Genomic DNA, 14,874 nt, shown 5'->3' on the forward strand with positions numbered 1-14,874 from the left:
TGCTCCAGGGAGAAAAAATCACTAATTTTTTTTAATAATATCAAACATATAGCATCTTTTTTGCTCTTTACCTTTTGTTTAATAAATAAGCTTTACAAATAAGTCAAATTTGTTTTGCTTCCAGTAACCAGATGAAAGTCTTCCTTTGCCTGATTTTGCATTATCCTTAATTTATGGACATAAGTGTAATTCAATTTGAATGGAAAAAAATTGGTATACTATTTCAGAAAAAGTCCGATTTTGTGTCAAAATACCAGTGTTAGAACAGTGCTACATATAAATAATATATATATCCTAAGTCGCGCTTTCGAGACATGAAAAATGCATTTTAATTTTGTCAATCGGCCCCGTAGAACGGGAGATGGAGGCGCGGCTTTGATGGAGGCGCGGCTTTAGTACATGTTTGTTCTATTCAAAAAATCTTAGAGACAGACGCTTCGCAGACGATAACGATGTTCAAGAAGTCTTTACATGGCCGAGCTCACAGAATTTCATGCAGGCGGAATCAGAACTTTGATTAAACGATAGGACGAGTGGTATAATAATTATGAAGATTAATGGTGAAAAAAAAACAGTTTTCAGGTGAATATGTTTTTAAGTTATTTTGTAATTGCCTTTTATGATTTATTTATTGGTTTCACTAGCAAAGGAAGCTAATTAATGAAACTTTAAAATGCTATATTTACATACATGGCGAAAATCCATCCACAAAAAGAGGCCAGCTTTTGAATCTCTAACATTAATTCCCAGTTTTTTCAAATGTGTTGAACATGAGGTGAATTTATCTTGCAAACGTTTTTTAAACTCGGCAACATATGCTTTGCACCAATCTGAAATAAAGATCATTTGTGTAACATACATCATAAATATGAAGGTAAAAGTGTATTTATAAAAGTTCAGAGAATAATTCTCATTTAGTATTAATATTTATCATACCATAATAATTAATTATTAATGATTATATTTGTTAGTAACACTCAATTAAACAATTTGACCCATGATGTTGTACTTAGTAAAAGAAATATTGTAATCGCGAAACATTTTGGGTATTTCATTAAAAATATCCATTTTGACCGCTCTCGAATTCATCTGAATAATTTTTTTTGCCTGACCTCTGTACGTTCGGATAGAATAAAGGACTCTTTTTCCACAACCTTACTGTAAAATAGTCCGGTTGTGGTAAATAAATAAAATAGTAATAAAATTAATTAGATTCAGAAGACTTTTTTTTCATGACGTACATAGGTTCAAATTTCATATATGGGACTGCTATAACATGTAGTTGTGCACCTTCCTTTTTCGTTTCAATCGGGCAAATCAAACATATATGTGCATGTGCATGTATATGTAAGATAAAATTAAATGAATCAGAATTATAACTAAAAACATTAATTCTTCCTCTCTATTCTAAAATCGTAATAACTTCTTTGCATTGCGTCATTTCTAGATCACTCTTATGATCGGCGCAACTCTGATGACGTAATAATTAAGAACTGAAACTGTCCTTGTAAACCAAAACTTTTCTCTTCGCGTGCCCTCCATCTTGCATAACTACGCACTTCAGCTTTTGCTCTCTACTGTCCTAAGATGTAATTTCGCTGGCTTGCTTTCTATCCCAACAATATCAAAAATGTAAATCTTCTGTGGAAAGGCACGACTAGGGTGCCAAGTGATTGTGGCCACAAATATCAATTGGAAATAAAAATGGAATTAAAACTGCTTCGACTGCCAAGTTCTTTAGATGTTACCAAGTTTGATTACTAGCATACTACGCAATCAAAATCTTCTTCAATATGAATCTAAGCACAGATCGAACTGCTCCGTCTTTTCCTTGTGCTTTTATTATGACATATATATATATATATATGTGTGTGTGTGTGTGTAATAGTAAAATTCCATAGTCAAGAATACACTTAAAATTCTAACTGTATGTTCTTTTCATTTTTAATGGCGACGGTCTCTTATTTGAAAGTACGTGGAATTAAATCTACAGCCTCGTAGTCAAGTTGTTTTTCCCGCTTTTACTTCACGTACAGTTATAGAATGTTCTGGAAATATTTAAAGCGAACTGGATTGGCTGACGTCATTTCTTTGAAGCTCCGCCTTTCCAGAGGCTGTAAAAGGACTCGCAAAGGAATATCGGGGGCTTTTCTTTAATGTAATGATGAAGTAAACTTCATACAAAAAGTTATTAGTAATTCTTTTTATTTACACCGGATATCTGATTTTGTAACTGCTATTTTCTCCTGAAATATAATAAATGGATCCTGTTTTTTAAACTTATCGTCTGATAATTTAAGCTACGACTATATCTATGATTCTTCACCAATCTATTTATTCCGGACAAAAGCTGGTACATCATATATATATATATATATATATATATATATATATATACTTTTAGGGGGGGAACGACGCACCAAGAAGGAGTTATCCGAATGGGACGAAAATCGGTAGAAGTGATGTACATGTACAGAAAAACAAATGATTACAGTTTGAGAAAAATTGGATGATTTATTGAAGTGATAGAGCTTCACAAAGTGAAAAAGTCAGTAACGCGTTTGTCCACCTCTGGCTCTTATGCAAGCAGTTATTCGGCTTGGCATCGATTGATAGAGGTTGCGGATGTCGTCCTGAGGGATATCATGCCAAATTCTGTCCAACTGGAGCATTAGATCGTCAACATCCCGAGCTGGTTGGAGGGCCCTGCCCATAATGCTTCAAACGTGCTCAATAGACGAGAAATCCGGCGACCTTGTTGGCCAAGGTAATGTTCGGCAAGCACTAAGGCAAGCAGTAGACACATGTGCAGTGTGGGGGCGGGCTTTATCTTGCTGGAATATAAGCCCAAGGTGGCGTGACATGAAGGGCAACACAACGGGCCTTAAAACTTTGTCGACGCACCGCTGTGCTGTAAGGTTGCGACGGATGACAACCAAAGGGGTCCTACTGTGAAATGAAATGGCAACCCAGATCATCACTCCTGGTTGTCGGCCTGTCAGCCAGAAGACAGTCAAGTTGGTATCACACCACTGTCCGAGGCGTCTCCAGACTCGCCTTCGCTGGTCATCGGGGCTCAGTTCAAAGCGGGACTCATCACTGAAGACTATTCTACTCCAGTCAGTGACATTCCAGTGCGAATGAGCTCGACACCACTGCAAACGGGCTTGACGTTGTACAGAGGTCAATGGTACAGTCGGCGCAAGGGGCGCCGTGACCTTAGCCCCCTTTCTGTGAGCCGTCTATGAATGCTCCTTGTGGTCACTGAAGTACTAGTTGCACGTACAATCGATGATAATGATATATCTGGGGCTGTGAGGTCCGCTCTGACGATTGCTCGGTTTTCACGTTCTGTCGTTTCTCTAGGCCTACCGCTTCCTTTTTGACGCTGTGTGCGGCGATGGTTCACCCATTCCTGCCAACATTGTCTAATAGTGGCATCGCCCCTGCTCAAATGTTGAACAATTCGCCGATAAGACCAACCTGCTTCTTTGAACCCAACTATAGGACCTCTCTCGAATTCTGACATCTGCGCATATCGCTCACGCACCTGTATGCGAGGCATAGTTACTGTCTACCAGAGTGCACGGAATGAAATTCGTGAAGAATTTATGACCTGGAATCGTAATTTCTCCTCTTAAATATCCTGCGAGTTGCGCAGATCAGATGCGCTGTAGCGACAACCGTTCATTCATCGGCAGCCAAAATGTAGAATTTTGCATTTTCCGTCGAAACCTGTATTCATATCAATTTGTATCCAATTTGCTTTATATCTTCTCAGTGCGTCTTTTTTTTTTTTTTTTTTTTTTTTTTTGTGTGTGTGTGTGTGTTAGGAGTGTATACATATATAAAGTAAGAAATTTAGAACTAATGTTTCACGAAGACCAAGAATTTTGAAATTCATAATTAATAAATTTCAATTAATTCTATAAATGCAACAGAAAATTTAATAAATGTTAAAACTTTTAAACAAGCTATACCCCAATTCAAAAAATTGTTAATGAAATTTAACGAAAAAAGAACATAAGAGAAAAGGAATTCAATCAACTTTAGTTCCACTTCACCCGGGGGGGAGGAGAACACTGAAATCAACTGAAATCTCTCTGCTACAAAAATCCTTGCTTTTCTGTACCCAGAATTAGGCGATGTTACATTTCAAATGTATTTTAATTATAATAGTTCACCCGAAAGTTCTGGCCCTTACCCAAAGCAAGGAAAAAACAAAGTAAATTCTGATCAGAATCTTGTACCTTAAACAAAGAGAATTCTATTTTGTTTAAAGACTTGAAACAGAAAGTGAAAAATTAAAATACTTCATTTAAAAATATAAATCAAAATTTTAACTTTAAGCATATATAGCATATAATTCAAAGAATTTTAAACTTTAGCGAAATTATAAAATTTAGGTGAAAAGACTTCATTGTCTTGTTTAATGAGGGCACTCTAAATATACGGCGAGCCGAAAGTCCTCTCGAGAGGTTTCTGGTAGGGGAAGATGGGTAGGAGACCCTCTCACCCGTCCCCTCCCCGGGCTGCTGTCCATCAAAATTGGGGAAGAACTGAGTTAAATCACAATGTTACCGGTAAACGGCTCAAGCCTCTTGCCAATGACAAGCGTAAACTTGCGTTCCTTGCCATGAGGAGTTTCTTGAACTTGGACTGACTGTAGGTAAGACAAGTAAGCATTAGGAACAACAACAACTATTTATTTAGGCGACTAGTTAATAGTTTGTGAACTGCTACCTTTCAGTTCACATTAAATCTAATGAAGGGATGCTGAATAAATGAAAGTGTACTGTCCTAAGTAGTTTATAGAACACATGATGAACTTTAAAAAAAGAATAATTTAATGCGAGAGACTCGCATTAGAACGGAAAGAAACTGCATTATAGAGATGGATTAATTAAGAAACAGAAGAGCAATTACAAAAATCTCTTTCAGAGCATATGAATTTCTTTTAAAGGGCTAGTAGCGCAAAATAAAATTAAAAAAATAGGTTGTTATCAGATTTCTTTTTAAGAATAATGTCTGTGAAGAACTAATAAGGCATACTTTTTAAAACATCATATTTACAAGGGTCAGAAAATTAATGTTAATCACATCAGAAATAATATAGAATATATAAGTCACCTTGGATCTTTACTTGATCTTTACAAACAGCAAAGCAAATTGCTAGCCATCCAAGATGCAATATTATAAAGAACAGTGGATACCAAATGTATATTTACTGAACAAATAATACAAAATGAAAATTCTATCTTCAGTCGACTTTGAAACATAAAGAAATCAGAATTTAAGTGGAAGCCATGGTTGGCAGTAAACATGGAAATGGATCTTCGGCCTATTAGCCTAAACTGGTACAGGTATAATAGGGAATGAAGCTGCTGATATAGCAGGTTAAGGAAGCCACATTAAAAGATATGATTGATATCCATCTTCGTATTTCAAGACTTACAATCAACAATAAAATTTCTAAACAAGTTTTAACAAAATAGCAAAGATAATGGGACAAGGCAAATACAGGAAGATTAACTCAGGAATACTTCCCACACGTTTCCCTATATGGAATCAAACAAATTTCCTGCACGTACAATTAGCAATAAATCATGGAAAGTTTCCATCTTATTTCCAGCGATTCTTAAGAAAGAAGTAAGATGTGAATGCACACCAGCAAATGTAGCAGATGCTAAACATTATATTTGGCAATGCTCGTTACTTTCAATTATTACAGAAAAGCCAGGATTTGCAACAAAAATTCCCACGAAACATTTATTCTGCAATACAAAGTGTGTGTTTGCACTTAACAAATTAAGAAATATATTGTTGCGTTGCGTTCTTACGGGTCCGTGGATTTGGAGTGATTGACGAAACACTTGATGAAGTATTAACACACAATTTATTAGCCAGTATTATTCAGGACAGCTCCAAAACACGTTTACAGTCGTTGAAAAATTACGACAAACCCACTCAACCTTCGGACTATCAGACTATAACGTTGAAGACAGCTCCACGGCAAAGCACCAGAGTAAAGCTCCCGACTCGGTTCGGTCGTTCTCGGAACTCTACGTATTCTCGAGACTCTCCACGCTGCAACTCGCGGTGCACTCGATGCACCAACTCGCGATACAGATACCAAGTCAACACTGACCAAGTCCAGTTCTTACAATTCTTACCAAGTCCACACTACACTGACGATCAACTTGATAGACTGGTGATCGACTCGATAGACTCGCGATTAAGAGAGTCTGACAAGACACACTGCTACTCCGCGTACGGGCAGGGTTCATTTAGCTTTTGGCCCTCGTTCCGAGAACATTCTTGGCCAAACCGGTTAAGAACTCGTTCTAGAATGTTCTCTACTCGTCAATGGCATATCGCGAATTTTGTCTCCAAATATCACCAAATGGGCGATTTCTCGCCAAATATGGCAACCCTGCATTCTCTTGCCATTTTATGGTAACCCTGAACCCGCCTTGCGGAGAAGCTATCTTATCGCGGCTGGACATTTCGTAACAATATTATTAAAAACGAAGGCACGGTCTTTATAAATAATTAACTATATATCACGAGGAAATTAGCAAGTAAGTTTATAACGTGTCCAATGTACATTTGTAAAGAGCAAGAGAAAATTATCTCAAGTCTTCATTCCATCTGTGTCTTATATGTTATATCCAAATGTCTTATATGTTTGCCTTCCTTATTCTGTTATTTTATTCCTTCATATGTTTAAAGGACCAATGAGTCCCGTTGACGAAGTTAATCAAATTCCAGTCGAGCGCGGTTTAACCATTGTAAGACAGCTTTATGGTTAATCTTAGCCTTATGGCTGCATATGCTGAGCGGATTGTTTCGGACCAATTGTTTCGGCAATTTCGGCACAGGATTCAAATTTTTTCCCCGGTGTGTTCTTCACTAAACGGGGCGGGAGTTCAAAATATAGATAGACAGATAGATGGCTGGCAATAACTGCTGTTGCAGCATTGAAAGAAAGAAACTTTGGATGTGTGCTTGTGATATTCCATTCTATGTTGTTTTCACATGATGTCAGATTTCATCTGGCGCAGCCGAAAAAGGTGTATGCTGGACAACTCTTTTGTCAACATCTACCAGACGTTCTAGATGAGCAACATATCGGGAAGGCCAGCAATACTACCTGGAAAGCAGTGAAGAAGTATTGAATGCTGCAGGCTGCGTACAACGTGCAATCATGTCTTGTTGTGTTGAAACTTGGCTACAGACAAACCTCGAAGGTAAGGAAGGGCAACAGGCTCCAGAATTTTACAGATGTAGGAGTGGCTGTTGAATGTGCTGACGATGCGAATTATTTGGAAGAGAAAGAAAAATCTACTGGCATCCTAAAACATAATTCCAGATGACGACCGATATGACGATGCATAATGCAAGGGAAATGATATTCTGCTACTGCATTGCCAACAGGTTCGGATAACACCGTCGTGCATTACGGCAGAATCGAGATTCATCTAAAAACACACAATGCGAAATTTAAAAGAGCTTTCTTTTCTTTCCCATGTCCTATCAATGTCTAAGCATGGCGAAAATTTCTAGTCTGTTAGTGCTTCCTCCACTGTGTTGCATTTTGGATGGACATGGTCCTCCAAACTTTAAATTGAGAAGTTTGTATTGTTTGAAAACACAATCAGTAACTGAAATATAAAACTTTTAAAAAGACTTTTGACTTGTAATAATATACCTATGTCTTCTAATAATCTTGCTGCTATGTCCATGATAGGGTAAGGCACGCTTGCAAAGGCGGTGAGTTGAATCAAACAATTTCGCAGTTCTTTGCACTGGGTGTAAATCACACCTATTCGTAATCCAGCTAAACCAAAATCCTATAAATATACATTTATAACCATATTTATTAAAGCTCTTCAGAAATATATTTCATAATAATAATAATATAATAATAATTAATTCAAATTAATAATGTGGCAAAGATTGGATAAAAAGTAGTGGCAACACGTCAATAATTCTGAAAAGGCTTTTATATCATAGGTACACTCTGCATACACACACACACCAAGGCGGAACATACATGACAGTCCATCTTTTGTTCTACTTGAGCCGATTGACAAAATTTAACTTGTGTTTTTCTATCACGAAAACATATAGGATATAAATATTAGATATATACATATTGTTTTAACATATGTCTTTTGACAGGAAACCTGACCTTTTTCTGAAATGATATATTGATTTTTTACCATTTCTCTTGTCTAGTAATTGAAAAATTCCGTTAAGAACTGCTGAGGTATGGGAACTTCGCATTGTTTAACAGCACTTCTTCTGTAGAAGATTTTTCCTTATTTCGGGACGTCTGCCCTCTCAAATCTCCATCATACCCTCCTAATCGCCTAATTTTGTCGGTTAAGGCAAACTCGACAAATTTCGCAAAATGGGTGATCGCTACTCCGGCATAATTCTGAAGATTTTCGAGTCCTTGAATGTTCCTAATAAGTGAAAACAAACATATCAGATTTGAACGTCCTCAGGTAAACATAAGTCTATAGTACGGAGAACCACATGAGGGAGAGTCCAATCGACAAGATGACGGTAAGTGCGGAAGCAAGATAAGCAGTTACATGGAAATTAAAGCGATAGAATAAGAAATGCCTTTAATTGCAGGCCCAATACCTTGGTGTTACTTTGGATAGGCTACTCACATGGACCCACACATTTCACAGCTTATTGCCAAGTTCCGTTTACGTAAACGAACACCTGCCCCTTTAATTGACCCCTATGCATGCCCTGTTTGGGGATACGCCAGCAAAACAAATTTTTATGAAACTGCAAGTTATTCAAAATGTAGTACTCAGGTAAGCGGTGATTTGTCGTTGGTTTATTAGGAAACGCGGCATTTCACCGTAAGTTTGACATCCCTGAAATACATACCCCCTGGGGTGCAACTGGCTGGATCCTATATCCTGACAGAGTACTCTGGGGGAAAAGCATTTTGAGCTTGGCGGTTCCAGAACCTGAGGGAAGGTCGTTTATACGGCCGGACCAAGGGGGATTGCAGAAGTCCCAGAACCGGAGGATTTGGTAGCGTAGTCAGTCTGCGTATTCCGGGTAATGACCTTCGGTGACGGGCAGCCGTGTAGTACTGGCAGGGGCGCATCCACGGCCGGTCAGATCGCCAAATTGACAAAGGTCTGTAGAGGTCCTCCCTCCGGGGTGGTCTCCGAGACCCGTGGTGTGTAAGCATCCGGTGGCCCGGTTCAGCCCCGGAGGATTTGAGAGAGTTTTCTAAAAAGTCTGCGCAGGGATTTGAGGCACCCCGGCGTAGCAAAAGTACTAGTTCTAATCTCTTTAAGAGGTCTAAGCGGACATGTCCGGCCCTCCCGCCTGATACGGAGGTTGATTTCGGGTGTCACCCTAGTTGCATTAAGTTAGCAGGAAGGGTTAGCATATATTGATTGATTGATCCCTGAAATACATATTCACATGGCTAAACTAGCAGAAAAATTCTTTAAAAAAATTCCAGATGTTAGAAATAGCACTATTCCAGTGTTGCATTATGATCATCACTCTGATTTTAATCGAAAAAGACCACTAGCGGTCCTAAGATACCTAGATAATTCATTTTTGTATAAATTCTTTACCATCTCAATTGTCATTACTCCTTATGCGTAATCCTTTATTGAAATGCTTTTCTCGTGTGCGCCTGTAGTTGTATGTATATAGTTTGTAAATATTATGTATCTCTCATGTAAAATTACTGTAATTCATTCCCACTTTTTTAATGATATACTTTACATGTCTCTACACTGGGTTCACCTAATAAATTTTCCCCGTTACATTTAAACCAGCTCAACACCTACCTTTTCAGTGAAAACACTGCTACACCGACCTTCTACTGTTCATTGATCAGTTACAGGAGAAAATGATAAAACTTTTCTACGTCGGGTATAGAACCCATGATCTTGTTATGCATAGAAGCCAGGTTTAATACCAATAGGCTAAGACCGCTACACTGCTTTTCCTTTGTTCTCCCCACTTTTTTTCACACAACTTTGGCAACTACCACTTCGCTTACTTGACTAACTATTCTTCGCCGTTCAGCAACCATATTTATATTTCTAAACCCTCCATCTGAATCTATCACCCTATCTACCGCCAAATTTATTGTTACTATTTTTCTACCTACTTAACTATTCTCACATCTTTAAACCTTTTTAACTATTCCTACATCTAGCACCACACTTGGCAACTTGTGACTTTCATGCTTCACTGCCAGCATATAAACCTCCTCCAAACTAATGTGCAGTATGTCAGAATTCTGCATCTTATGTAACAACATAGGGACTATCAACTGCATTCCTTCAACAAGCGAATTCTTTCATTTAACAGTTTTAAATTCACAGCTTTCCGAAAAGCAAACAACATTAAATACTGCTCTACCGTCTGATACTTCCCATATAATTCAAACTCTAAACGAGCTCTGTCTCTTACTGCGGCAAAAATCTTAATTAAAACCACCTTAACTACAATGAACTTACATGTCTCTCCACCGGGTTCACCTAATAAATTTTTCCCGATACATTTAAACCAGCTCAACACCTACCTTTTCAGTGAAAACTCTGCTACACCGACCTTCTACTGTTCATTGATCAGCTACAGGAGAAAATGATTCGTCAGTTCTTTTACGAAGGACTCCACAAGTGACCAAGTAGTTGAGACTGTTTAATGCTTTTCTGACCGTAACACAAACGCAAGTTAATCTCCAGAAGGCCTCCTTTTCTTAATCAGATATTCCTCGTATGATTTTCCATATTCAAATAGAAGTGGGCAAGAGAAAGGATTTTACCATTGGCGGTACAATTATAGACCCGCCACATAACTGCGCAGTTCCGCCACAGTTTTGAGGGAGAACACCTCGGGGAGGTGAGGGTTTCCTATCCCTCTTCCTCTACTATCAAAAAGTCTAGGGGACTTTCAGCTGGCCGTGTATTTTGAATGCTCCCTTGCCGTGCAGACAAGATACGCCTACAAAAGACCAGTACAAAATGCAGTACCAATGGGCCCATCGGTACTGCAGTCAGCCTCACTAATTACTCGGTGCTGTCTCATTCAAATAATCTGTTCTAATCTTACCTTTCACGAAACTCATTATCGAGTTTCTTACGTCGAAACTAATATTAGGTTTCACAGATGCTCGCATGACATCTACGAGATGTTCGAAGCCTTTAAAGGGACTTCTTATAGTATTATCAGATTTCAACCTCTCCTGAGCTAAATTATTGTTATCTCTGGGTTTACAGTCCTTTCTATGTTGGACGCCAGTACACGGTTGCACTATAAGGTATTTTCTTCCTCCTTTCTGCATGCCTTCGTGGTGTAAAGGTAGCACACTGGGTGCGTATTCTAGAGGACCCGGTTCGAGTCCTGGCGAGGAGATTGCATATTTTTCATATCTCTTGTTTTAAAAAAAATCCTAATGACTCTAGAACACCATTAATTTTAAACTACCAATTTACTTGGGTAAATCGTAATGGAATGCTAGACAACATTTCGTCCCGTTTGACGGTAACTTCTGATTGCTACAGTAAAAGTAACCCTAACTATGGTAAAAGTTTAAAATAAAGCTATTAATTATCACGTGGTCTTGATGGTCACACGAAATGAAATTTTATGCAAGCTTGGGGATAAATAAATACATTTCCAAAATAAGTAAAATGCAGAGTAGATACTGAATATGCCTAGCTTAAACATTACAAACACCCCTGTCAAAGCACTGGCGAAAAAATCACGGATAGAAGAATTTGCCAGGAAGCTAAATAGCCATGACAAAAAAATCTAGAGTAACGGCTAGCATAATGTTGCCTAACGCTCTGAAAAGCCTAGCAGCTAGAAGATTACTAATTTACATTCTAATTTAAGTTGATGACAGTAAAATTTATAGAAAAGTTGAAATAATAAGATATCAGGACAAAGCTAGCAGTCACACATCAAAATCCACTGTAAATTTCCTAAAAGAAATGGAACAAAAAACTGGTATCAAGGCCATACCCTTCACTGATATCCCTACTAAATCTCCCGATGTGTCACCTGTGGATTTTTGTGCTTTCGGACTTTTGAGAACTGCATTATCCAAACGTTGTCCCAAAACCCTAACAGGATTCTGGAAAGCTGTTCGGGAGGAATGGGATAGAATACCTCTTCTGCCACTTCAAAAGGCATTATTATCCTGGAAATTTCGGTGTCGAAAGAGAGTTCAGAATAAGGGATGTCAAATAGAACATATAAAACACAAGAATTTTATGTAATTTAGTTTTGTGAATACAATATACATCGTCTAAAAAATGTGTGAACAGCCTCTGTATATGGCCATATAAGGGCAAAGTATAAGATTATTCTGCATGTGTTGCATAAATTCAAATTAAGCAATAACAGTCAAACAAATTTAAGAGTAGATAAAGTAGTCTAAAATTACACATTCAATAGACTAAGATATAACCTGGCTCAATTAATTTACCCTCGCGTAAGCTTAAAAGTATCGGCTAGCGAACCAACACAGAAGCTGAAATGATCACTTTTAGATAAAGCTGGCGAAAATTCTAATAGCGCGGAGCAAGTTTCAGAAAGTTTTTCTCTCTAAGATTCAAAATAATCCTCAGCTTATGTACTCTTAAAAGCTAACTTCCAGTAAAGTGAGGAGCACGAGAAGAAGAATTTATAGTAAAGATCATAATAATTAGTCAATTAACATAATAATCATATAGATCATAATAATTAGTCAATTAACATAAGAATTATAGTAAAGATAAGAAATCATAATAATTAGTTAATTAACATACAAAATTATACTAAAGATAAAAAATCATAATAATTACTTAATTAACCAATAAGCCATTTCCAAAATTTCTACTACATTACCAAATTAAACTTTTTGTTCACATAAACATCTATGTATTACATAGAATGCTTGCTCATTTTTAGCCCAAAAGGGAGTTAGACCAAACGAAACTCGAAACTACTCTCGAAATTATTACTCTCGAAACGGGATTTGGCATCCTACACTATATACGGCGGATCACTTTTGAAATTGTTGATACCCAATATGATTGACCTGTATTAATTTTAAAGAAATTAAATGACGAAGAATCTGCATGTATGTATGTGTGTGCGCACTGTGAAGAAATAACGGTACCTTGAACCATCATATTTTGAACAACGCGATCCTCTACCCGAACATGAAGCCCAAATTTTGAATTTCGAAATTATATTTCGTAATCTGTAAAACTTTAATGAATTTTTGATTAACAAACTCAACGATTTCAAAGCGAGCAATGGCAACGTTGTACGGAAGAAAACATTTTTATCTCCCGCGCGTGAGACTGTCTATCGGAATTCTAAAGATATGTTCTTTTTAAATATTTTGTGATTTTGCTATTTAATTGAATTGTATCTGGGGAACATGATATTTAATTAATAAATTTAATGGACAAAACATTAAGAATAATAAATAAAAAAATCTGATGTGTACTCCACATGACTTTCTTGTACGGAATATTAAATTATACGCATTTTTTCTTGCATTTTATTTAAACTTATTAGACTGAATTAAACCTACTTCGCCGACAGCGCATAAACCACAATAGAATAAATGCATTCTTTAAAATTAACTTTGTTTACCATAGCGACACTCTGGCGCTAGGTTCACTTAACAGTATTATATTTCGTTCATATTATAACTCAGAATCCACAAAATGTATATCTTTTAAAGAATTATCTAATCGTTGCCACATGTTCTATTCAAATACTATAATAAAGCTAGAACAATGTATAAAAGAAATTAAGCAAACAAAACAAAAAAGAAACAGTTTTTCACACACGATTGAGTATTTCTCATTCAATTAATTCAGTTCTCACTTCGCGAGAAGGCAAAAATACATAAAAACTCAAAATATCTATATTAAATATTACGAAGTAAATCTCAAACGTTTATTTCCTCGAAAAAATTTCAGAAAGAATTAAGCATGATTTAATTGGCAATAATAAATGAATGCGCTATCTTTGTTGTTGCGAAGCTAAGTTTCTCTACATTGGCAACAAATCCACTAGTCTCCTGTTTCAAATGTAAACATCAATGGCCGCCATTAAAAACAGGCTTAGCGGCATTTAAACAACTTTAAAATTGCTGATAATTCTAAAAATATTGCACACAGATTTACTAAAGGCATAAAATCCTTAACCGGAAGATAAAAACAACATAATTCAACCATTTTTAAAGCAAAAAATGTACAATTTACAAACATATATGAGTAAAGAAATTGAGATCACTGAGCCGGGTAATAGAGTGGATATATTTATAAATATATTTATATACGTTTCGCGCGGCCGATTGCAACCAAAATACGAGGTGCACAACTACATGTTATAGCAGTCCTATATACAAAATTTCAACGTTCTGAGGCTACTCGTTTTTGAGTTATGCGAGATACGTACGTACGTTCCTACAGACGCCACAAAAAATTCTCTTCAGAATTAATTTTAAAGCAGTTTTATAATTCTTTTGAAGGAAAAGAGTATTTTATTCTGTCCTTACGTACAGATATCACGCAAAAACATCGTTAAATTGCATTCGATAGCGGTCAAAATGAATATTTTCGTTGAAATATGCTGCCTGAAACTTTTCGCGATTACAATACTTCCTTTTTACTTCGTACAAGGAAGTAAAAAAAAAGGTTTTCTAAACCCATCTTGCTAAGAAGACTGAACACTGGTGTTGTAAACTTAGAAAAGACTGAAAAAAATAGATAAATGTGTGCCAACACACTTATCTATTTCACTATCTGCATTGAGAGTTCTACTTTGATGCACGCTGATGAAGTAGTCTGAGACTACACACTA

General features: G+C 36.8%; 2 protein-coding genes across 4 annotated transcripts in view; one reads left to right on the forward strand and one right to left on the reverse strand.

The window, feature by feature from the left end:
* The window catches only part of LOC118193265 (uncharacterized), a 226,946-nt gene that overhangs the window by 143,965 nt on the left and 68,107 nt on the right, over positions 1-14,874 (forward strand). The gene's annotated exons all lie outside the window — the stretch shown is intronic.
* LOC118183504 (1-aminocyclopropane-1-carboxylate synthase-like protein 1) overlaps positions 1-14,874 on the reverse strand; it is a 96,625-nt gene that overhangs the window by 19,035 nt on the left and 62,716 nt on the right. For all 3 annotated transcript variants that reach the window (XM_085816157.1, XM_035353076.2, XM_035353082.2), the window contains exons 11-12: positions 7,712-7,853; positions 691-830 (exon numbers count right to left, since the gene is read on the reverse strand). In XM_085816157.1, coding sequence (XP_085672283.1) covers positions 691-830; positions 7,712-7,853 — 282 coding nt within the window. The remainder of the gene's footprint in view (positions 1-690; positions 831-7,711; positions 7,854-14,874) is intronic.

Source organism: Stegodyphus dumicola, chromosome 4 (assembly GCF_044657685.1).
Source record: "Stegodyphus dumicola isolate Sdum_Otavi_A_Nest chromosome 4, ASM4465768v1".
Classification (NCBI taxonomy): Eukaryota; Metazoa; Arthropoda; class Arachnida; order Araneae; family Eresidae; genus Stegodyphus; species Stegodyphus dumicola.